The sequence below is a fragment of the Canis lupus genome, chromosome 35 (genome assembly GCF_011100685.1).
Source record: "Canis lupus familiaris isolate Mischka breed German Shepherd chromosome 35, alternate assembly UU_Cfam_GSD_1.0, whole genome shotgun sequence".
In the NCBI taxonomy this organism is placed as follows: domain Eukaryota; kingdom Metazoa; phylum Chordata; class Mammalia; order Carnivora; family Canidae; genus Canis; species Canis lupus.
In genome coordinates, this window is record NC_049256.1 from 17437553 (window position 1) to 17462908 (window position 25356).

General features: G+C 42.6%; 1 protein-coding gene across 4 annotated transcripts; it reads left to right on the top strand.

The window, feature by feature from the left end:
• Positions 1-418: 418 nt before the first annotated feature.
• STMND1 (stathmin domain containing 1) lies at positions 419-23989 on the top strand. Of its 4 annotated transcripts, XM_038584229.1 has the most exons (7): positions 419-539; positions 1554-1688; positions 3175-3245; positions 9727-9898; positions 14528-14679; positions 22532-22660; positions 23261-23989. In XM_038584229.1, the coding sequence occupies exons 2-7, from the start codon at positions 1658-1660 to the stop codon at positions 23540-23542; spliced, it is 837 nt and encodes a 278-aa protein (XP_038440157.1). In that variant the 5' UTR covers positions 419-539; positions 1554-1657; the 3' UTR covers positions 23543-23989. The 4 variants fall into 4 exon arrangements, with proteins under 4 accessions (XP_038440157.1, XP_038440159.1, XP_038440156.1 ...); XM_038584228.1 differs by lacking the exon at positions 419-539 and having other exon boundaries at positions 1102-1688; XM_038584231.1 differs by lacking the exons at positions 419-539; positions 1554-1688; positions 3175-3245 and adding an exon at positions 865-989.
• Positions 23990-25356: the final 1367 nt, after the last annotated feature.

Sequence of the window (25356 nt, forward strand, 5' to 3'; positions counted from 1 at the left end):
CATTTTCATTTAATTCTCCGCGACCAATATGCACAGCCCGGCACCTTCCTGACCACTGACAGCTCATCAAATGCAGTTTCCATAAAAACGACTTGCACGGCCCGTTTCGCGCCTGCCGAGCTGTCACGAACCGAAGGCCTGGCTGTCTTCGTCCTGCGGTTTCTGGGTGCGTGACGGTCCCCCCCGGGTCGGCCTGTGACTCCGCCGTCGGGGTCCGTCCGTCTGTCCGTCTGCACCTCCCGCCCCTCCGAGCCGCTGGCGCCAGTCGGGCCCCCCCGCCCCCCGCACGGCCCCCAGCGTCCCGGAGGGCCCTTTGGAAAGCGGACTCGGCCGGGCGGCGGCTCCTCCCACCCGTCACTCCCTGGGGTTCGCATCCGAGTTGTGAGTCCGGCGCCTCGGATCTCCCAGGTTCCAGTCACTCAAGTCCCGCCGCCGCGCAGGGCCGGGGCCGCGTCTGCGTCTGGCGGTTTATTGTGGCAACAGATCCCGGCAACTGCCCGGCTGCCGAGCGCCTCCAGCCCGGGCTCCGGGTGCGGGAGGTGGGAGAGGCGGGGGTGCAGGGGCGCAGCCGCGGGGGCGGGGGTGCAGGGGCTCAGCAGCTGGGGTGCAGGGGCGCAGCAGCCGGGGCGGGGGTGCAGGGGCTCAGCAGCGGGGGGTGCAGGGGCGGGGGTGCAGGGGCTCAGCAGCTGGGGTGCAGGGGCGCAGCAGCCGGGGCGGGGGTGCAGGGGCTCAGCAGCTGGGGTGCAGGGGCGCAGCAGCCGGGGCGGGGGTGCTGGGGCTCAGCAGCTGGGGTGCAGGGGCGCAGCAGCCGGGGCGGGGGTGCAGGGGCTCAGCAGCGGGGGTGCAGGGGCGCAGCCGCGGGGGCGGGGGCGCAGGGGCGCAGCAGCGGGCACCCCGGGAGGGCGAGCATGGGCTGCGGACCTTCCCAGGCTGCGGAGGACCAGAGACGCGTGCCCGCGCCCAGGAAGGGCTGGGAAGAGGGATTTAAGGTAAAACGAACACGCACGACCTCGAAGTGGGCAGAAAGCCTTTTGCCAGGCTTGGGGCGGGGAGCGGGGCTGGAGTGGCCCGCAGCTGGGTGCCCGGCAGTGGGTGGGCGGGCTGGGGGCAACTGCCCCCTTCCCCAGACTCCTGCGGCCAGAGGCCCAGCTTTGAGAGCCTTTTGTGTTTCAAGAGCCTGAGAAGGTGATCACACCTCGAGCAGAGGCAGGGGGAGCAGGTGTGTTCTGTACGGAGCTGGGGCTGCTGAGCGGAGCTCCTGGGAGCCGTCACACTCCGTTGGATTCCGGAAAGGGGGCCCTTTGAGGACTACTTGGCGCTCAAAGAGATTTTAGAGGCCTTCGTCTGGCTGTGCCCTCTCGCTTCCCCCTGAGGACCCAGAGAGGTGGACGTCTTGCCTGAGGCTGCCCTGCTTATTTGGGGGCAGAGCCGGAGATAGAATCTGATTTTCAAGACTCTCATTCCAATGCTCTCTCTCTCTTCTCTCTTTCTCTCTCCCTCTTGGTTGCAAACCCCATGATTCTTCTGGAGACACAAAGGGGAATTTTTTCCAGAGTGGGGCATGAAGGGATGGGTTGGTCCCGGCAGAAATGAGCTCCAGGATGTCTCCCCATCCTCACCACCATCAGTATTCCACGAATGAAGCTGGGAACCCACAATGGTATACATTGGAGAGGGGTCACCCAAAGGTAATATTACCATATAATCTGTCATCAAAGCAAGATACTTTTAAGAGTGAAAAGGAACACTATTAACAAATTGGCCGGGCCTGATTTAAGCTCATACAGTCTGCAGAAAACCAGGGTTTACGGTCACCCTTTCGAAAGGACCTTTTTGGAGCTACTGTCTAAAGAGCACACCTTTCTTTCAGTAGACAAAGTGCAAGATGCCATTTGGTGCCACTTACAGCACCTACTGTGTGTGTGGCACACATGCTGGGTTCTTGGAGCACATCATAAAACAAACCAGAGACTTGGGCTTAGGCCCTGGTGCCCACCCATGGTGACACTGTTTTCTATTTTCTATCCCAACTGCCTCTTCTGACTTTAGGGTCCTATTACCTCTTACTGGGTCTTCCTGCCTCTCCCATTGGCACCCTACCCCATCTGCGTCCTACACTACCACTTGTCTTTCTAAGAAAAAATTCCCTGGAGTGTGCAAAACCTTTTACACATGGTCCCGCTGGTCTTTCTAACATTATCTTGTCCAGTTACAAACATTTGCAGACTCTCGGCTCTTCCTCAGGAACCTGCAGTGCTCCCTTCCTCCAGTTATCAACATGGTTCCATGCTGTTCCCCATGCCATTCCCTCTTCCTGGAATGCCCTCCCCAGACTCCCATTTCCAGTCAGCTCACCTGATGAATTCCTACTTATCCTTCAGCACTGAGCCCAAACACTACCCCTGTGACGCTCCCTTCTCACGTGGTAAATGTTTGTTTAAAGCTCCTTCTGGGGGGCGCCTGGGTGGCTCAGTCCCTTAAGCATCTGCCTTTGGCTCAGGTCATAATCCCGGGGTCTGGGGATGGAGCCCCACATTGGGCTCCCTGCTTAGACAGGAGCCTGCTTCTTCCTCTGCCCTTTCCCTGCTTGTGCTCACACACCCTTTCTCTCTCTCTTACTTGTGCTCTCTCTGGCTCTCTCTCTGGCTCTCAAATAAATAAATAAATCCTCTTTTTAAAAAAAGCTCCTTCTGCCTCATAGATTTATGGGCTTCTTAGAAACAATTTGGTCGTCTTTATTACTCATTACTGCTTTGGATGAATATATAGGAATACATTTTCTCCCTTTTTCCAAAAACTATATTAACGTGATTTAAAATATTAACTTATTGTGCCTTTGTCTTTTTTGTACGAAAAAATCTTTATTTTTTAATTTACTTTACTGTCATGAATGTGTATAAGACTTCCACAGAAGGAAATTTTCACTATTCGTGTTTCTTATCTGGCCATTATCATTTGTTTCATTTCATGGTTATTACTGAAAATGATGTTGTTGCATAGAGCAGGAGGAAATGCTAAAAAGACAATCCTCTGCATGTCAGATCCATTAGGTCCCTATAAGCCAAGCTTCCTCAGGCTTCGGAGGGTTTCTGTGTTTTTTCCTGAATTCCCTGGGTATGAAAGTCATTACCTCTCTGTTGGATTTTTGTTGAGTCTCCTAACTGGTCTCTCTAGATCCTTCCTCCACTGCCCACCCCGACCTGTGCTCCAGGCTTCTGCATGACCTTGAGAGCAATCGTTCTAAGGTAAAATCTGATATGTCATCCTCTGGTGACTAAACAGTTGCCAACCCATTAGGTAGTTATACAAACCAGTGGTCAAGAATATCATTACTTCAGTTTGATTTCTGGGTTCACTGTTAGTTGGGTGACTTTGGTCAAGTTATGTAACCTCTCTGTGCTTATCTGTAAAATGAGGGTAATTCTAATACTAGCTATTTTATAGAGTTGTCAACAGAGATTAAATCCACGGGAAATGATCATACCAATGCCTGGCACAGAATAAGTGTTTAATATGAGTTAGTACAACTGTCATTATCACAGTGATTTATGTAAGATAAAATCCTAAATCCTTAGCGCATCTTACCAGCCATCCTTGAGCTGCCTCCTGTCACATTCCCCTGCTTCATCTCTTCCCACACTCATTTCTCATTCAAATCTCACTACTCATTGCTCTCCAAACCCATTCGGTCTCTATCTCCATGCTTTTGCACCTGTTGCTTACCCTCCCTTCAGATTCCCCCCTCCTCCCTGAGGGACCGCATGCAAATATATACCCATCTTTCAAGACAACTCAAGACCCCCTTCCTGCCTCTGTCCCCCTCACCCCTGCTATTGCCACCATGCTGGCAGAGTTAACCTTACACCTTCTCCTACCATGTTTCAAAACATCTATTGTATTTATTTTCTGTTTTCTTATCTGCTTCCCATCCTGAGTTACTACCTTCTTGAGGACAGGAAATGGTTTTTTGTCTTTGTGTCTCCCACGCTTACTACAGTGCCTGATGCAGACCAGGCGCTAACAAACATTGCTTGAGTGACTCCATGTCCCTCCTGGCTCCTGCTTGGTATCTTCTTATCTCCTAGTCACATAACTAAACTAATGACAGTCAGCAAGGAGGAAATTCAATATTAAAATAGCCTGGAATCGACTCAGAGTCGATTCAGGCATATCCATCCTTCCCCACCCCAAACACTTTGACTTTAGAAATCTGATCCAGCAAATGTATGATTATTAATTAAACGCTCTCCAGCTATCAGAACACTGCTGCTTTTGCTAACTTCCTAAATGCACAGGCTGAAAGTTCAGTAGTTCACTGGTGTCTTTAAAATGAGATGAACATGCTTGCTTGCTTGAAATATTTATGTTTTGTAGTGGTACAACTTTAAAAATTCTGGGTCGAACTTCTTGAGACCTGCCTACTGGCTTTCTCCTCCCTTGTATCTTAGTCTAAAGTGCTAAAAAGACACAGTAATAAAATAATGCATAATTAGAAAAACCCTGGAAACTTTTCTCAGTTGGAGAAATGTTCTTCTGTATGATGAACTCCGAGTTCCGGGCTTATTATGAGAGGGAACAGACTAGATTGAAATAGATAATCTCTAAGGACCTTTCACAGATCTTACCTAATCTTTGACAAGAAAAGTCTTATTTATCACCAGTAAACAGGACTAAGTGACCTTGACCAGTCCAAAATTTTAAAAGATGATATTCCGGGGTGTTTTTTGGAGGGTTGCTATTTGTTTTTACCACTCACTAGATGTAAGCTAGAAAAATCAAGTTTTGAAGAATAGTTTTTTCCTACATGTCTAAAGACAAATACATTTATAAAATGCACCTGCCAATAATGTGATTTAAGATTCCAGCTCAGGGGACACTTGACAAATGACTCCAAACTGGCAATGTGTTTCCCAAAAGCTTTAGAACACAACCTATAGTACCTCCAGACCCACAACAAACAAAACAACTCTCTCTGTAGTTAAAAGTAATACCTTTTTTGGAATGCTGATGGTTCCCATGTGTAGCTGCTAGCTTAGCATTCACTGCTTTTCAATTCTGTCTAAAATTGATAAGATTTGGGATGCCTGGGTGGTTCAGTGGTTGAGCATCTGTCTTTGGCTCAGAGCATGATACCAGAGTCCCATATCGGGCTCCCTGCATGGAACCTGCTTCTCCTCCCTCTTCCTATGTCTCTGCCTCTGTCTCTGTGTCTCTCATGAATAAGTAAATAAAATATTTTTAAAAATATATAAAACAGACTAAAATTGATAAGATTTTATCCCCAAGACAATGATGTATATAAATCATTGATGTATGGATCATTGATGTATGGAATCATTGATGTATGGAACCAATACAAAATATGGAAACTTCTTGAATCTGTATTTCTGCTACAACTGCATCTCAAAGAAAAAATAAAACCTCCCGCCCACCTCCCCACCCCTTCCGCCAGCACCATAGACTTCTCATTGGTGTGAACATATACACCCTGTGTGAATTAAAAAGAACAAGAAAACTGTTTTGCCATATCCCTGAGAGGCATAAATAATATAATTAATTTGTAAATATCTCTGGTCTTTGAACTCTGTCTATTCTCAAGCCTAGGTTATGAAATTTGGTTAAAATTTCTAGAATGTGTTGCACATAGATAAGATATTAGAAAGGCATTCTTAGTTTTCCAAAGAGAAAAACTTGACATTTCTGCTCATGAGGGCCGAAGGCTGGTATATGTTATTTTATGTCAAAAGATTGTGTTTCATCTGTTACCATTTAAGCTGTGGTCGCTAACAGATCTTGAAGGCAGACTGGATCTAAGGAAGCATACATGGGTGAAGCATTCATGGCTTTGATGAAGCCATTGGGAGATCATTATGGGTTGTGGCACTTGTGAAAAACTACCATTGAAATTGAGAATATTCAAATTTGCTCTCAGCTCCAATATGGACATTTTTGTTGTTGTTGTTGAATTTTTCAAGGTCTCCAATGGGAAATGTTAAATGGCAAAATTCATCCCTGTGTTTAACTCTGTGCCTTGCTAGGCTCAAGAAACAAAGGGTGTGCAAAACAAAACAACTTGTGAAATTACCTGTCAGTGCAGATGCTGGTTTTTAGTATTTTATTTGGAAAGAGGGGCAAGAATACCTAACACGATCTTTGCTTTACCCTCAGTATGAACTGTTAGCCCCTGAAAAAGCATCAGTCTCCTTTCCTTTTGTTATATGTAACAATATATATTTTTATATATTTGTGATATGTGTGTGTATAAATGTGTCTGCGCACGTGAAAGAGAAAGACTCTGATAGAATAAGATTTTAGTTATAGGATAATTATAATAATACATAATATACGTTAGGACTTTTCCTGGGTCAGCTTTCTGTACAGGAACTACACGGCAGTAACTGTGTCTATGAAGAAAGACAAACAGGGAGGGAAAGAAAAGCACATAGTTGCTCTCATGCTTTCTCCTTATGCCATTTGTATTTCAACTCTGTTGACTTTTTGTTTGCTTACTGGTTTGTTTGTTCAGTTGGTCGCTTTTTCATGCCTTCCCGTGTAATCTTGAAGCACAGAACTAATTAACCCTCAGCACAATGAAGTGATGTTGATTTAGCTGGAGCGATTGTGCTATGTAAAGATGGTGATAAGGAGCTATGTGGGTCTCCCTAGGAACATAGGAGAATCCCTAATTGAATGACAAGACCTTGAAGGTGTTGGAGCTGCCATGACCTAGCTGCTGTGATTTCTACTTTAGCCTCTGAGGGATTTGAAAGTACTTTGGAGAGCTTCCAGAAAGTGAACAAATGTGCTTATATATATATTTTTAATTTCCATGATTTTTATTGTGGGAGTACCAAGAGTTTCATGCTGATGTCCTATTTCTTTAATTCAGTTTTCCCAAACGAAATGCTTTCTGTTTAGTCCCTGGAGTCATAACTTTTAACCAGAGAAAACCCTCTCCTTTAAATGGAAGTTCTGAGAAGTGTGCTGTCTTCCTTCCTAATGTTTCCGGGCCCAACTCTATCTCCCAGTGTCACTGCCACTGTCCTAATTCATATTCAATAGGACCTCACCTGGACAATTGCCATCATTGTTACTGGCTGCCCTCCTCTGTCTCTTCATTGCTTCCTTCAGCTCCCCTAGTTTGAACTAACCCCAGTGATTTTTCTAAAAACACATTCCTGATCATTTTATTTTACTTCCTTTGTAGGATTTCTGTTACATTTAAAATAAAATCAAACTCTTTAACTTCTCTTTCCTACCTCAGCACCTACCCTTTCTGCCTTCTTCTGATTCTGCTCCACTGGAAGAATTCAAGTTCATATGCTCACAATATTGTTTCATATCCTGGCTTCGTTTGTGCTTAGCCTCTGTCTATAATGACCTTTTCATCTTGCCAACTGGAAACTCATTCATCAAGACCCAATTCAAGCATCTTTTCTTCTTCGACACCTTCTGCTGCCCCAACAAGATACAATGTGGTATTTAGTGTTTCAGGGCATTGCTGGAAATAGTGGGGTTTGGAGGTGGGATCCTGGGGCCCTCAAATACTCAGAGGAGAAGAAGAATTGGTTAAACAAACTGTGGTATATTATGTAATAGACTATGCTACTGTCATCAAGTAAATGACTACTCCCCACCATTAAGGAGAATGAGGTAGACCTATATATACTGATATAAGCAAATGTCTCTGATATATTGTTAATGAAAAAAAAAACAAGTTACAGAAATATAATACAATACCATTTAATATATAGCCTGATTTATTTGATTCATAAATATCTTTATTAAAATATAATCCACATATCATACAATTCACCCAGTTAAAATGCACACTCCATAGTCATCACCACAATCTAATTTTAGAGTAGTTTTATCCTCCCCACAAAAGAAACCACTATCCATTAGTGGCCAACCTCCACTTCCTAAGCAACCACTAAATTTATACTCTGTTTCTATTAATTTGCCTATTCTGAATGTTTGGTAAATGGATCGATCTTTACATCTGGCTATTTTCACTCAGCATAATGTTTTCAAATGTCACCTATGTAGCAGCATACATCAGTACTTTATCTCATTTTACTGCCAAATAATATCCCTTGGTCTGGATAGACTACATTTTATTTACCCATTCATCAGTTGATTGACATTTGGGGTGTTTCTACTTTTTTAGATATTATGAATATTAATTTTGAACATTTGTGTGCCAGGTTTTGTATAGACATATGTTTTCATTTTGCTTGGGTCTATATACTGAGAAGTGGAGTTTTGGGATCAAAGGCTAACTCTCTTTTTGACTTTTTGAGAAAACTGTTTTTCAAAGTGGGTGCACCATTTTACATTCCCACAGCACTGTATGAAAGTTCCATTTTCTCCACATGCCTGTTCACACTTATTCTGTGGTTTTATCATTATAGTCATCCTGGTGGAAGTGAGGTAGTCTCCCTTTCTGGTTTTGGTCTTGCAGTCCTTACTGACTAGTGAAATTGAGCATCTTTTCAGGTGCTAATTAGCCAATTCCAATTTGTTTTTAAAGATTATATTTCTTTGAGCAAACACATCTGAGAAGTTACATACTGAGATGTTAATAGTGCATTTGTCTAGGGAATGGTGCTTACTTTCTACTGTGTTTCTGATCATTCTATTTCTACCAAAAGAACAGAATCAAAATTATGGCTGGAGGCTGGATAGATAGAGAGAGAGAGATGATAGATAGATAGATAGATAGATAGATAGATAGATAGATAGATTACAAGGAATTGGCTTATGCAATTATGAGGGCTGGCTAGGCAAGTCCAAAATCCACACAATAGCATAAGTAGTCAGAAAGGACAGGCTGGCACTGAAGGTGCAGTCCACAGAATGAACTCCTTCCTCAGGGAAATCTCAATTCTACTCTTAAGACCTTCAACTGATTGGATGAGGCCCACCCAGATTATCAAGGATACTCTCTTTTACTTAGTCAACTGACTGAAGACATTAACCACATTTACCAAATACCTTCACCACAGCACCTAGATTCATGTTTGATTGAGTAATAATACTATATGGACTAGCTTAGTCAACACATAGACTGATCATCAATAATTTCCTTATATATTATTTATGTTTACAAGGAGCCTGTATTTTTTAATCAACAAAAACAATAAAGATACTTTCACTTAAAAAAACCTTTTTTTTACACAGCGATATCTTTACTTTTCACGCTTAACGCTTTAATTGTGGCGTCATCTGGGGTGCTCAGCATAGTAGCTTGTATCTGATAGATTCCTGTAGACACTATATTCATTTCTATGGCTGCTATGACAAATTATCATACATTTGGTGGCTCACTACCATACAGTTTTATTCTCTTCCACTTCAGGAGATCTGAAGTCCACAATCAGTTCCACTGGGCTCAAGTGAAGGTGTTGGCAGGGCTCTTTCCTTTCAGGGGCTGTGAGGAAAGAATCCTCTTCCTTGCATGTCCTGGCTTCTAGAGTTGCACTGCTCTCACTCCTTGGCTGGTGGCCCTTCCTCCCTCCGCTGCCAGTAACATCTTTGATGAGTCTCTGCATTCCTGGCACATCACCTTCTCCACTTCTGTAGTCACGTCTCTGTCTGCCTCCGCCTTGTAAGGACACTGGTGGTTACACCTGGGTAATCCAGGATAATCGTGCTATCTCAAGGCCCTTAAAGAAACTGTTTTCTAAGAAATCTTGACTCTCATGAAACGGTTCCCTTTCGCAGGCTGACATCCCCGTGACTCATTCTGGGGAGGGCTGCAGGCCCCAAGATGAAGCTGCATTTCCCAAGGATTCAAGGAGCAGCCCCAACGGCCTGGAAAACCTGGGAAGCTTACCTGGAACCATACCAGAAAGTTCCCCATCACTTAGTGAAAGAAACGGAAGAATAAATTCAGGTAACAGCCCTCATTTTTATATTCATCATTACATTGTATGATGTGTGTTCACAACCCTTTCATCACAGTTTTGTGGGCCAGGCAGTGCCCCAGATGGCAAAGTCCCTATCTCTGAGACATTAAGGTGTGGCTTTAGGCCTTCATTATTTGAATAAATAATGCGAACCATTAATCATCTTGTAGATAAAACAATTGAAACCATCTTGGGGGATGCTGGGGAGGTGGCTCAGTGGTTGAGCATCTGCCTTTGGCTCAGGTTGTGATCCCGGGGTCCTGGGATCGAGTCCCCGCATCAGGCTTCTTGCAGGGAGCCTGCTTGTCTCTCTGCCTATGTCTCTGCCTCCTCTCATGAATAAATAAAGTCTTTAAAAACACACACACAAAACCATCTTGTTTTTTTTTTCTTTTTCTTTTTCTTTCTTTCTTTCTTTTTTTTTTTTTTTTTAAGCCGAGAGCCCTTGCTGGCAGTTGGGAATAGGCCTTGGGAATAGGAGTCACACAGGCTGTGGTGAAATTCCTGTAAACTTCTGCTGTATTCACATCTCTCCAAGAGAAAGTTCTACATTTGAAAAAATATATAGAAAACCTACATCAAACTGTTTCCCCTCTGTCTCCCATTCAAAGGATCACCAAGTATACAAAACAATCATCTTTCAGAAACACGGAACAAGTGATTATGACCTGGCGTGCCCCTTAGAAACTATTTTGGTTTTTCCCATGGTGGTTTTGGCTTTACTGAAGTTACCCCCCTGGTGTTGATTGAAGAGCCCCTAGTTATATTTTGTCAGCTTCTGAGACAAACTGAACTCGACAGAACTCAAGGGAATGTGCTCTGTTTTATTTGAGGGGAAGGCTTTCGTGTCACTCCTCACCACTGTCCTGTCTTCCCTAGGAAATAGATGGGTTTGTAAATGAGATTCTTTCCCTAGGACTTTGGTGGCTCACTCTACTTGTGATAGATTTCAGATTAGCCTTGATCTTGTGGTTCTGATGTGAGGCAGACATGACCTCAGAGGACGGTGGGAAGGGTGGGGGTGGACAGCAGAGAGGCCCCTCCTCTCTCTGCGTGTCAGGCCAGAATGTATAGTTCTTCTTGCTGATAATTCTGTCGCTGGGAATCCCTCCTGGACAGTGTCTATGGCGCTCACAGACTAAGGACTGTCAGGACTGCACAGGGACCTGGGGTACCATCAGTCACTCTGTCCAGCGGGCTAGTGCTGTCAGACACACCAGCCTGTAGAAGGAGTGGAAATATTCAAGCAGGTGTTTCCAGGGGCACCTGAGTGGCTCAGTGGTGGAGCATCTGCCTTCAGCTCAGGTCCTGGGTTGAGTCCCCCATTGGGGTCCCCGCAGGGAGCCTGCTTCTCTCCCCTGCCTATGTCTCTGTGCCTTTCATGAATAAATAAAGTCTTTGAAAAAATAATAAAGCAGGTGTTCCCAAAATGTGGTGTAGATTAGTTTCCAGGAGAGACTTTGCCATGGAATGAATAAGAGCCAGTGCCCTAAGCTTTATATTTGTCCTCTGCCTGATTTCTTTCCTGTCTCTTTTCTGCATCCCTGCTCTGCCCGTCTTTAGAGTATTTGTTACAGATTTCAAGTTTCACAGGAACACTTCCCAAGTCTTTCCTTTAAAAAAAAAACAAAAAACAAACTTCTTATTATGAATAATGTCAAATGTAAGTAAAGTTGCAAAAAAACAAATACCTGTATTCTTTCCCCCCAGATTCCCTAAATGCTAACATTATGCCACATTTGTATGTGATATAATTGTATGCATCGTGGTCCCTCTCTGTCCCTCTCTCTCTCACACACACACATAGATTTTTTTTTCTGAGAGCAAATCCTAGACATAATGACACTGTACTCCTAAGTACACCAGTATGTTTCCTAAAACAAAGATAGTCTTTGTATAATCACAGTACAAGGATCACAATCAGCAAATTACCCCTTATGCAGTGCATTATCTCATCTGCATATTCAAGTTGTATCAATTGTCTCACAAATGTCCTTTATAAATAAATTTCCAGTTCGAGATCTAATCCAGAATCTCATGTTTAATTTAGGTATCATGTGGTCTTTTTCTTCTTTTATCTGGAGCCGGTCCCTCAGCTTTTCTTTGTCTTTTATCAGATTGATGTATCTGGAGATATAAGCCATTTTATTTGATAGAAACTTCCTCAGTTTGTGTTTGATATTTCCTCACGATTAGTTTCAGGTTATCCATTTTGAGCAAAAATACCAAAAATGATACTGTACTCTGTTTAGTATATCAAATCAGGAGGTTCGCAATGTCTGCACTTGAACTTTATTGCTTTTTTTTTTCTTTTTTGCCTTGCAAACTATTTTAATGTAAAATTTATCAATCTTTTCTTTTACTGAATCTGGATTTTGAGTCATAGTTAGAAAGCCTTTTCCTATGCCAGAGTTAAAGATGAATTTACTTTCGTTTTCTTGTATAGCTTCACTCTTGACACTTATGAAGAATTTTTAACCTTGTGAGAAAATGCTAATTTATATGTTAAATGCATAGGAAACATAATTGTATGTTCAGTATGATGTCAAATTTGCAAAAATAGAATTTGATATATCAATCGTGGTAATCTCTGAATGGTAAGAGGATCGCATTTTTTTTCCTTTTTTTATTCTTTTCTATATTTCCCAAGTTTATTATGATAAGCATGTACTACTTTCATAAGCTGAAAGAAGCTTAATGTCACTTTCAAACACTCCTCCAATCGTCTTCAGTGTCCCAGGAAATCATGAGGATTTAGTTGCAATGACTGCCATAGCAAGGGGTCTCGCTGTAGGTCAGCCACTGTCAATGTCCAGCCAGCATTTGGGTGGACTCAGAAAAATAATTGATTGAGATAGTTAATTATTTTTTTATTTCATAATCATTTTAATAATGTAACAATTGTATAATGTTAGTGATAGTCATCAACGATGACATTCTCTTTAGAAACATCCTGGGAGGGAAATGGACCACACAGTGGAGCTCTTTCCTTGACCTTAGAGAATGCAGTGAGGTGGCTGAGAACATAGGTACTGAAGTACGTATGACATTCATGGATTTAAATCCTAGTTGGTTCTCTTCTTACTCATGTCGCCTTACACAAGTTAATTCACCTCTCTCATATAGTTTATTTATATGATAGAGAATCATAGAATTCACAATGTTATAAAGTATATAAAATATCTAATATGATGCCAGGCACATAAGTGCTCAGTAAATAGTTAATTATTATTTTGACCTTTCCAGATAAGCCCACCTTCTAAAAATAAAAAAAAAAACAAAATCCTTCTGGGATGCCTGGGTGGTTCAGTGGTTGAGTGTCTGCTTTTGGCTCAGGTCGTGATCTCGAGGTCCTGGGATGGAGTCCCGCATCAGGTTCTGCGCAGGGAGCCTGCTTCTCCCTCTGCCTATGTCTGCCTCTCTCTCTGTGTCTCTCGTGAATAATTAAATAAATATCTTTTAAAAATCCTTCTAATTCTTTGAAGATAATTTACCTCTTTTTATTGAGTTTTTTTCTATTGTTTCAAGCTCTAGCTTACTAGTTTACCCACCTGAAACACATGCTTTGCCATTCTGTACCAAAATCTGTATATAGCTCTTTAAAGTGAACATTGAGTCTATTTCAAACACTAGAAGACACAGCACTGGACGAGAAATGAGATTATAGTTGATTTGTGAATATTCTGAAGTGAGAGACATCTGGTTAGTGTGCATGTGTGTGTGTGTGTGTTTTGCAATCTTTTCCCTGCACATTCGTGAAAACTGTCTTTGTTAACCAGTGAGATCAGTTTTCATAAAAAGACTCTGTCTACTAGATGGGATGAATTTGGTTACTCTCAGGACTTCCCGATGATTACAAAATAGAAGGTAGCTCACGTCTGAGGACTCCTCATTGCACCTTTATTGTATGATGTGAGTCTGTAAAAACAGATGCTTGCTTGCTTGTTTGTAGAATTGGGTGATTTGTAGCTGTGGGGAGGCTTAGTACTGGTTATAAAGGCTTCCCAAGAAAATGTTTCAGTGCCATTTTTAGAATCAATAATAAATATTTAGCTGATATCATTTGACTTCAATTGTGATTTGGTTCAAATACCCTTTTCAAAAAAGCATGCTCTTACATAGATTTAGCAGATGGCGTCATTGTAAACTCAAGGTTGCAGAACTAGAAGTCTCTTGGCAACATCACACTGTTTATCCTTTGTATACAAAGCATAGAAACCAAACTGCAACTCAGAGGAGTCACTGGAAGGATATCTTCTGCTTAGCTGCGCTTTAGCTTCATAATTAGTGTAAAGAACCCAAGTAGTCATACTCAAGTGTATAAGTGTTGTTATAACAAAAAAGTAGTACATAGCAGCACATGAAAAAGACTTTTTGTTATGTTAATATGGGGCCTGCTAAGTAAATAGTATATTATGCTGATGTGTATCCTCTGTAAGAACATTAAAAATTTGAACTTGAAATGATTCAAAGATTTATAATGGAAACATATGTAGGTAAGAGTGTTGAGATTAAGATTTAGTTAAGTAGCATGATTTATAAGGCATCTATTTAGCATCTGATTGATAAAATGTTCATACTTAAATTTTTATTCTTTCTTTTTTCTTTTCCCTTAGACCTAGTGACCAGTGGATTAATCCATAAACCCCAACCCCTAGAAAGCCGAGAGCGACAAAAGTCATCAGACATTCTGGAGGAATTAATTGTTCAAGGAATAATACAAAGCCACAGCAAAGTATTTAGAAATGGAGAATCCTATGATGTCATGGCAAGTAATTCCATAATTAGCATTAGCTTATTGTTAATAATAGCAATAGAATATGATCGATCACGAGTTAGAATCCCCAAAATCTTCGAGTCAACATGCAAATTGTGACCTTTAGCTAAGCCAGTTTTTCTCCCATAAATTCTCTCACCTGTCAACACATCATCCTTCTCTACAGATTTAGGAAGTACTCTATTCATTTTTTAAAGCTTATTTATTTAAGCAATCTCTACATCCAAAATGAGGCTTGAATTCATGATCCCAAGACTAGAGCTGCATGTTCCACTGATTGAGCCACCCAGACAGCCCAAGAATACCCCAATCTTCAATGATTAATGAGCCCAACAAAACATATCTTGGGTTTTACTGAATTTGAGAGACAGTAAGCCCCATTGAATAACATACCTTCATTCTTTGAACAATTTTTATTAAGCATTGCCTGTATACTAGGTATTATGACTATAAAACTGAACTCTGATTTAAGGAAAATAGGAAATAGGAAAATAGGCATGACTGCCAAAACTATAATAGATATGCTTACACATGTATATCTACACAACCTGGGGTCAAACATAAGAAAATGAATACAATGACAAAAATCCTCATATTCTTGTTTTTTCCTTGTTGATTCATTGTTGATTCATCCAACTGATCATCATAGTGTGAGCAGTATTTTAATTTTGATTTTAACTGGTTGTGGCCCAAGTCTCGAGTCCTTAATTTTTTAATAAGTTCTGTCTAAACCCATGAAGAGGACGGCAGGTTTTGTTGTTGCTGCTGTTTTGTTCTGTTCTCTCTTTTGTTTGCTTGTTAACCAAAGCTCCCAGGCAGCCCTAGTCATCCTCAACAAGATGAAAAGAAGAATTAAGGAGAAAAGAAACCTAAGGAGAAATGAATGAGAAAGAAAAGAAAGACACAGAAATGATGGAAATAGGGACTAGAGGTTAACATCAAAGGCTCCTCCATGGTTGCCCATCCCAGTCTTGTAGAAAACAATCAACTGGGAATAAAAAAAAATGCATTATGTAAATCAAGGTTGCCACCTAGACCAAGTCACTTAAGTATTTGAATAAAGGTAATTTCCTTCTCTGGGTGTAGGAAATGCTGAGAACTCATGAATAAAAGCCAAAGTAGCATTTTTCTTTTGAAGAAGAAAATAAGTCCTGCAGAAGGTATTTGGGGAAAAGAGAGGAGATTGCTAAGCCTCATGAATGATATCATCAGGCTGCCAATAATAAGCGGATGTAGGGGGCAAGGAAAGGTAAAAAGAGATTATATAATGGAAAAGATAATGCCAGTAAAATGGCAGTTTACGTCTGGGCCACGCTATTGTGATACAAGGCACTTTAGAATGCCGTATCTTATTTGAAAGTACTAGAAGAAGGGTCTTTAACATGGAAAAGGAGGGGAGAGATTTTTTTTCCTAGTTGTGGGTGAGTCTCCAGGGGTCAGAAAAAAAGGAAGTTGTGTCAAAAGGAAAAAGACAGGAGAGTAATCTGGAGGAGGATGGATTGTGGAAACTTTCAGTAGCTAAGTGATGCCTCCTTTAGGGAAATGCTGTAGAACCCTGATGCTAACAGCAATGGGAATAGAATTAAAACATTTTTCAGTGATTCAAACTCCAGAGAAGAATGAGTTCAGACTGAGACCTTCCTTAAAAGGGCACCGACAAGGTTAATTAACATAAACTACGTTGTGAAAGAAATGTATCTATTGAAAAATGAAAACTATGGGCTTGACTTTCAATGACATCATTAAGTGAGCCCAGGATGAGGACTGTGTTCATATGATATAGAAATGGAATGGTTGTTAGGAGCCTAGCTGGAGTGTTCTCAAAAAGATTTAAATGTGGCAGGACCACAGAGGTAGGCAAGAATAACACATTTCATTTCTTTTGCTTTTTGCTTTGCAATTAGGTCGTGATGTCCCAGCATAATCCAGACCTGCAGCAACACAGCTACACAGCTGTGTTTTATTGCTGAGGGCCATGGTCCTTAACCTGGCTGCACATTAGAATCACCTCGGATGCTTTTAAAAACCCCAGTGCCCAGGTCCCACCTGGGACCAGTGGCTGGGGGTGAGCTCTGGCTATAGTGTTTTTGAAAGCTCCCAAGTGACTCCAGTGGACAGTCCAGGTTGAGAACCACCCCTGAGGATTCTACCAACGTGTGCACACAACCGTCTAATTCATCCTAAAGCTGGAAAGAATTACAGCTTTTTTTAAAAAAAGATTTTATTTATTTATTCATGAGAGACACATAGAGAGAGGCAGAGACATAGACAGAGGGAGAACCAGGCTCCCTGCAAGGAGCCTGATGCGGGATTCAATCTGAAGACCCCGGGATCACAACCTGAGCCAAAGGCAAACACTCAACCTCTGAGCCATCCAGGCACCGCAGAATTAAATCTTCTGAAATTAAATTCCCCCATTCACTATGAAAATGAACTCTAAAACCTTCCTGAAAATATGTTATTATAATGTTATAAATATGTTATCATAATGTTATAATAACATATTTTCAGGTAGAGGACTAAGGGTATACCTAGGAATATATGGAAATGAAGGAGAGATAGAATTGCTCAGTATCAGAGGTAGAGTCTCTCAATTCAGGTGTAGCTGAGAGCAAATGTATATCAGACATCTTCATATTTTAGGAAAAGTTAGGAGGCCAATGTAGAAAGATGAGTAAATCCTGAAAGAAGGAACATACTGAGAGCAGAAATATTATTAGGCAGTTCACACTTTTAACTATCCAATATTTAATAATATTTTTTCAGAAAAAAAAAGAACAGATGATAAAATTGGCTAAAAATACAAAGCAAAAGGATATTAATGTTAGTTACTACAGTGCGATGAAGCCAACTAGACATGTGACACAATTTCTTCTTTGGTACCAAAAAAATCCTTTAAATCAAACATTAGGGGAGAAATGGAATAATAAATGTGAGAAAACTTTAAAAACAAGATTTCTTATATAGACCAAGAGTATAAATACAAGTGAATGTTAGATCCATCCCCTTCTTTATTTTGCTTCTCATGCAGAGTGAAATATAAGAAAAGATGCTATAAACTGAGGGTCCTCCACTCATCCACTGAATAAGGAGACCAGCCTGCGGGCCAGTCTCTCTCCCTGGAGGCCCACAGGGGTATTTGTCCACCTCAGGCCCCTGTTCATCTTTTCTTCTTTTTATCATTTGCTTGTTGGCAAGTATTACAGCAATTCCCTAGTGCCTCCCCCTTCACTGTAGATAACATGCTTCCAAGCAGATTCGTACTAAGAGTTTACTCTCATTTGGAAGGAATTGTAATGATATGTAAGGAATATAATATTAAGTGAAATATCAGACAAAGAGTATCTTTCAGGATACTTTAAAACATTCTAAAGAGACCTAAGTGGTTGTATGATAAATATGTACAGACTTTATATACACATGTAGCTATGTGTTTGGATTGGTATAGATCTCTATAAGAGATGTAACTGGCTCTCATTAATCCACGTTGGTATCATCCATTTGAGGCATCTTTTATCCCAAACTCATTTCTCCCTGCCTCTTAGCATGCCCAGGGTCTCCAAACATAAGACTCTAATTTCTCTATCGACTCCTTCTGTCTCTGGTCAAAGTTGATTCCCTTCTCTGGGCAACCTCTGTGCTTGGTAACCTTCAGTGCAGTCAGGAAATTGATTCTTCTTGCATCAGAGTCTCTAACAGTATTTGTTGAACCTCCTGGGGAGTTTTTGAAGGAGGAAAACATGCACCTGGTAGGATTAATGCCAACTAATGTGGTGGCTTGGCCTGGGAGGTCTCACAGGGACAGGGCAGGAATGGCAGGTCTCCTAGAAGCTCTGACCCATTCTGGGCACCAGACTTTGGTGAGGGAACATGGCCAAGGTGGGTTCATCTGCAGGTCAACAGTTAATTAGGGCAGCTCCAAGGAATCCAGAGTGGCTGCCAGCAAGGTTGGCTGGAAACAAGTTCCAAACCCTATCACAGCATCTTTGGGGTGGCAATACTTCTGCTGGTATTCTTAAAGACAATAATTGAACTAGTAACTTCAGTAGGTTTTGTAGGCCGGTTTTTTAGAGTTTCTAGTAGTAACACTTCTCTATGTGTAATGTGACCATTGTTATTTTTAAATGCCAACAGTTGGTAAATCCTGACTTCATAAAATCCAGTGGAAAGGAATGCAGATATTTTCCTTTGGGTCTTGCAAGGCTTTTACCTAAAATGTCAAACTCAGGAAAGAATGAAGCCTGCACAGGTAGGATTAACTTCCAGAAGTGAGAGGAAGTACTTGATTTTGTAGGTATAGCTAGGAGAAAGCCACAGGAAGAGTCCACCCAGACCAGAAATCCCAAGTCTCTCAGAACTTCCTATCTACTCCTTTAGTCAAGATTCAGACTTCTGTGTAAAGCCTTACAGTCTTTCTTCACTGAATCTGGGATTAGCATTTCATGTTCTTTTAGCCCTCGATGAGTGAACTTCCCTAAAAAACTGTTTTCATACTAATTTCACAGTATCTTTAGCTGAACCACTACAGCAAGAACATCCCTCTTTGCAGCAAATGGCTTTTGCCAGCAGGGAGCCTGAGAGCCAATTGTCATAAAAATAATACAGTGATGGGGGAGGGGGAGCTTGCTTTGACAAACAGCCCGCAGTTTTCATGTAGTGAAAAACTTCTCACCACATAAAACTGTCTGATGGCTGTAACTGAGCCAAAACTTCAACAAATGCTTCCCTCTGAAAGGCTTTCCGGGAATCATGGTTCTTAAAGCTGAAAGGAACCCCGTGGTTCTCACCCTCTTCGTTATTTCTACATGTGAGGAAATAAGAGTCCAAAGAAAAGAAGTACCTTGTCTCAGGTGACACCGTGGGAATTAGTGGTCAACTCAGGTTAAAGCTCAGGCCTCCTGCTGGCCCCTGTGATCTGGGTTTCCATTCCTACCATTCAAGACAAATACTGTAACTTGGTGATGATTCTGTGTGCTGTCATTGAAAAAAGTCAGTGCTTGAAGACATGAACAGACATCTCTCCAAAGAAGACGTCCAGATGGCCAACAGACCCAGGGAAAGTTGCTCAACATCACTCATCATCAGGGAAATGCAAATCAAAACCAAAATGAGATGGGGCGCCTGGGTAGCTCAGGAGTTGAGTGTCCTCTTTGGTTCAGAGTGTGATCCCAGGATCCAGGATCAAGTCCCACATCGGGCTCCCTGCATGGATCCTGCTTCTCCCTCTGCCTGTGTCTCTGCCCCCCGCCTCCGTGTGTGTGTGCGTGTGTGTCTCATGAATAAATAAAGAAATCTTTTTTAAAAAACCACAATGAGAGATCACCTCACACCTGTCAAGATGGCTAAAATCAAAAACAGAGGAAACAACAGGTGTTGGTGAGGATGTGGAGAAAGGGAAACCCTCGTGCACTGTTGGTGGGAATGCAAACTGATGTAGCCACTGTGGAAAAGAGTATGGAGGTTCCTCAAAAAGTTAAAAATAGACCCCCCCCCCCATGATCCAGTAATTGTACTACTGGGTATTTACTCAAAAAATACAAAAACACTAATTCAAAGGGATACACGCATCCCAATGTTTTTAGCAGCATCATCTATAATAGCCAAATTATGGAAATGGCCCAAGTGTCCATCAACTGATGAATGGATGAATAAGAGGTAGTATATATACACAATGAAATATTAACCATAAAAAAGAATGAAATCTTGCCATTTGCGACGACTTAGATGGAGCTAGAGAGCATTATACTAAGAAACCAGCCAATCTGAGAAAGACAAATACCATATGATTTCACTCATATGTGGAATTTAAGAAACAAAACATATGAGCAAAGGGAAAAAAAAAGAGAGCACAAGCCAAGAAACACTCTTAACTATAAGAACAAACTGATAGTTACCAGAGAGGAGGTGGGTGGTGGATGGGAGATGGGGGAAACACATGATGGATTCAGGAAGGCTCAGTAATGAGCACTGGGTGGTGTATTTAAGTGTTGAATCACTAGATTGTACACCTGAAATAATATTACACTGCATGTTAACTATACTGGAATTAAAATTTAAAACTTCATTAAAAAAAAGTCACTGCTTGGGGGCTCGGGTGGTTAAGCATCTGCCTTCGGCTCAGGTTGTGATCCCAGGGTCCTGGGATGGAGCCCCATGTTGGGCTCCCTGCTCAGCAGGGAGCCTGCTTCCCCTCTCCTCCCACCCCTTGCCCCCACCCACCGCTTGTGTTTTCTCACTCTCTCTCTCTCTCTCTCTCAAGGAAATAAAATCTTTTAATGAATTTTTTTTTAAGATTTAAAAGTTACTGCTTTCACTGAATGAAATGTAATTACCATTTCCTGAGTGATTACTGTATAACTCCTTAAAATAGAAAATCCCGTGAAATAAATGTTAACCCCATTTTTAAAATGATGAAAGCAAGGCCTACGGAGCTTGAGAACTGCCACAGAAACACCCTGTGGCCAAGCCAGGGCTCAAACCTAGGTCTGTCTGAGTCTTGTTCTGGTATCTTTTTCTACTATGTTAGGCTACTACCTCTCTGTTGGGTGTATTTTCTCAGTACTGGCAGTTTTACAGCATAAAGAGACGGTCTCTTAGATATTACATCGGATATCAATAGGTTCTTGATCTTTATGAGTCTTTAGAGAAATTGCCTAGAATAATCAGTTTATTTATAATGAAGCCCTGGAGTTCGTTGAGACCTTCCCCACTTGTCATAAATCTATATAGTCTGACCTCGAAGGATGTCCATAAGAAACCAAGTGAAGAAAGCAAATTGCAGAGCCTGGTGGGGGTATAATCCCATTTCTGTTTGGTTTAACGTTACAGATGTCCTGCACATACAAAGGTAGATGAGTACATGCGTGTGGAGAAGACACATACCAGACTCTTTCAAATAGTTCATGCTGATGAATACAACTAGGGGGCCAGGTGGTTAAACAGAAGACTATTTATATATCACTTTACTTTTTCATGAGCGACGTAGGTTATGAAAAATTAATTTTTAAAAAGAAAAAACACGTATTTAGAACTTTCTTTACAAACCCTCTACAACAATTTAATTCTTTCATAACTGGAAATTGTAATCAGAACGTCACTATCGCTGCCTTGAACTACAGAGAGGGTAGTCAGTCATGTGAAATAGTTGGGGATTTGTCCTGCTGTCATGAGAACCTTCTCCAAGTACTGACAGCAAAGGCTAGCCCAGTGTCGCTGCTCAGTAATTGTGAATTCTCTCCCGCACGAGACCCAGAAAAACCCATCTCGATCCCAAATGAAAGGCATTTGGAGCCTGTGGAATATTACAATACTATCAGATGTAAGTATTTTTTTAAAGATTTTATTTATTTATTTATTTATTTGAGAGAGAGAAAGTACACAAGCAGGAGGAGGGGCAGAGGGAGAGGGAGAGGGGGCCTCCATCCCAGGCCCCTGCGATCATGGCTCGAACCAAAGGCACACACTTAATGAGCTGAACCACCCAGGCGCCCCCAGATTTCAGTTTTTACCATGAACTACGTGTTCATCGCTCATCTGCCTTGTGCTTCTTCTCCCAAATGTTTTCTTCTTGTGAGCCTTCATGGGGTTCCAGAACACCTTTGCATTTTTTCATGGATTTCAGGAAGAGCCTGTTTTTTTTCCCCTTCTAGGCATCTAATAGATTTTTTTTTTAAGGAATTAGTTCTATTGTTACCAGCGTCCACATTGTGGTTTGTAGCTCTGCCAACATATCTGTTTAGATTCTTAGGATCGACATTTGCACCGTGTTCCGCACCCCTCCTGGCTCTCTCCTCCACCAGTGAATACAGTCCATTTCTCCCTTTGGAAAACTGTCTTCCTCCAGGTAAGCACGACGATGCCGCTGAGAAAGCCACCAGCCAGGCTGAAAAAGCTTAAGATCAAAAAGGAAGCAAAGGCTTTCACGATGAACGATCTGGAAGAGAAGATGCGGGCGGTGGAGAGCCGCAGGAAGGTACCCGAGCTCCCCGGGAGCCTGCGCCCCGCTGACCTGCGCTCCAGGGGCCTTTCCCACCTGCTGCTCTAAGATTCGAATTAAGTACTTGTGGGCTTCCTGTGCTGTTTAATTTTACCTTAATTCTTTGTGTGGTGGAGGAGTCGAGCAACAGCTTGAAGCTGGCCAGATGCTGGTTCCATCGATGTAGCCTCGGGAAGCAATGCTCACTTCTGAGGATGGGGTTTTCTTCATGTGGAAAGTAAAGGGCTCCAGTTGGGGTGGGAGTGGGAGGAGGTGTGGGGTGGAGGCTGGAAGTGGAGGGAAGGCCGTGCAGACCATCAGAGGACACCAGTCCCCACCATTCTCTGTCCCCTATCCTGCGGGGAGGCCACCTTCACAGCTGTGGGCCACCAGCCCCTGTCTCCACCCCTTACCTGGCCGCTCAGAGAGACCAAGGCCTACCTACCTTGGCCTGTGTCTGCCTTCCACTGCCATGCCTCAACCTAATGTTTGTTGAGTGATCCAGTGATGAAATGGAAAAGCCACCCAGGCTCTTTTCAGGCATATTCAGGAGGAAGTTATTTGGGCTCATTTTTATTCTTTCATACTGCTTTTCAGACTAAAGAAGAAGACATACGAAAAAGGCTAAGGAGCGACCGACTTTTGTCCCCGGCCAATCATTCGGATGCAGCCCAGAGGGGTAGGGCTGAGGTTCCCTTTGGCCAAGGACTGGATGCTGTGGGTTCGGTGGTGGTTGAGCCTCCCCAACCACAGGGGGGAAGGCCCTTGAAGAGGAAGAAAAGCAATACATCCTCAAGTGAAAGAAACTTTGGTTATGAAGGGTTTGGGGTGGTGGAGTCAGACTTGTCCTACAACCAAGTGGATGATGTGTTTGAATAGGTCACCTTGCTGGAATCTCATGAAGCAGCACCCATTGTCCCCACTTGTGACACTCTCGTCTGTCTTGTGCTTTTCTGAAGGCCTGAACTCACCCCACTGGGTTGCCCCGGGGGTGAGGGGTGAGGAAGGATTGTATGAGCTGCCCGAGCTGAACTCAGCTGAGGGAATTCAATGCCGATGCTAGCAAAAGGGGAAAAAAAAAAAAAAAAAAAAAAAAACAAGATTTGACTCACTTCCATATTATAAAGTTGGCTTTCTCCTCCAGTGAAGCTTTAGACATCGTGAAGATGTCTTTATGAATACTTTCCAGCTTATATCAATGTGCTTGTGCCAGATGAAACCCTTCTTTTTGGCTCTGGGCCCTGCGCTGTGCCCATCCTCTGAGGGTCCCTTCCGACAAACTACAGGGATGTGTTTTATGCATGTTAATGACCTGTATGCTTCTGATCTGTGTGTTCAGTTATTTCTTTTAACACTTTTCATGTTGGGAAGGGTTAAAGCGGTATCTTGAAGCTGGTGGAGTTATAGCTTCATCCATATAGTATAAGCAAACAATATCCAATTCTGAGAATTAAGTAAGAAGAAAGAAAAACTTTTGTTAGGTCTAGGGAATGAGAGAGAGTCCAGGAGAGGGTGAGCTGGGAGGAGACCCTAGGCTTGCTTCCCTGTGGGCACTCTGAGCTGAATTCCTGTCCCTTAGCTTCTTGGGATTAGGCTGGGTCCTTCCCTCTGCTTTACCATCCACATCCAACCACTGATGAGGTCTGATACATCTCCGTTGGGAAGATCCCCCCCACGCCTTGTCACATGCATCCCCTCTCACCACCCAACCATCCTTCAACTGGATCACAATTCTTGTTGATCTTTATATCAGAGTCCTCTGGTTAAAACCCTCTCTTGGGGGCACCTGGGTGGCTCAGTGATTGGGCGTCTGCCTTTGGCTCAGGTCATGATCCCAGGGTCCTGGGATTGAGTCCTGCATCAGGCTCCTCGCAGGGAACATGCTTCTTCTCTGCCTGTGTCTCTGATTCTGTGTGTGTTTCTCATGAATAAATGAATAAAATCTTTTTTAAAAAAAAAACACCTCTCTTGGCTTCCTTTCATTATCAAGATCAAGTCAAGACTCCTTTCTGCACCTGGTAAGGATCTCTGCTCTTACAACTCACCTGCACTGAACTTTTTATTGTCAAACTCAGCATGCTGTCCCTAGCCTTGGGGTCTTTGCACAGGCTGTTCCCTTCTTCCCCCTCTTCCTCCCACTACTTGAGCTGAACAGGCTAATGCTCTCTTGTTCATGTGCCCACTCAGACCATTTCCTCCGGAGCTCCTGGTCAGGGTTGGTGCCCTTTCCTCATAGTCACCTTCTGGCACACTGGCCTGCTCATCTTTGCACTTGCCACCCTGGGCTGTAATTGCCTGACACGTTCGCAGCTTCCCCAACTAGATATTTCAATATTAATGGGACAGGAGAGGAGTCTGTTTGGTTCACGGTTGCATTTTCTTTTATCCCTCAGAAAGTGAATGGCATGTAAGTGCTGTGTGAGTATTTTGTTAGCAAGTGAGTCAGTGTACCCATAGATCTTCCAGAAGCAGGACAACTCTAGAAGACAGGAATCCCTGGCTGGGGGCAGTGCCAATTTGACTTGAGGACCGTGAGCACCTTCTGTTTATTCCCTTTGGCATTTCCTTTGGGATATTGTGTTCCTATAGCCTGTAGGATTGACGACTCTTGCAGCCAGTGACGTATGATGGTGGTGGCGGAGGGATTTCTTTCAAAACTCACTCCAGAACAAAACTTTTAAGACACTTCAGAG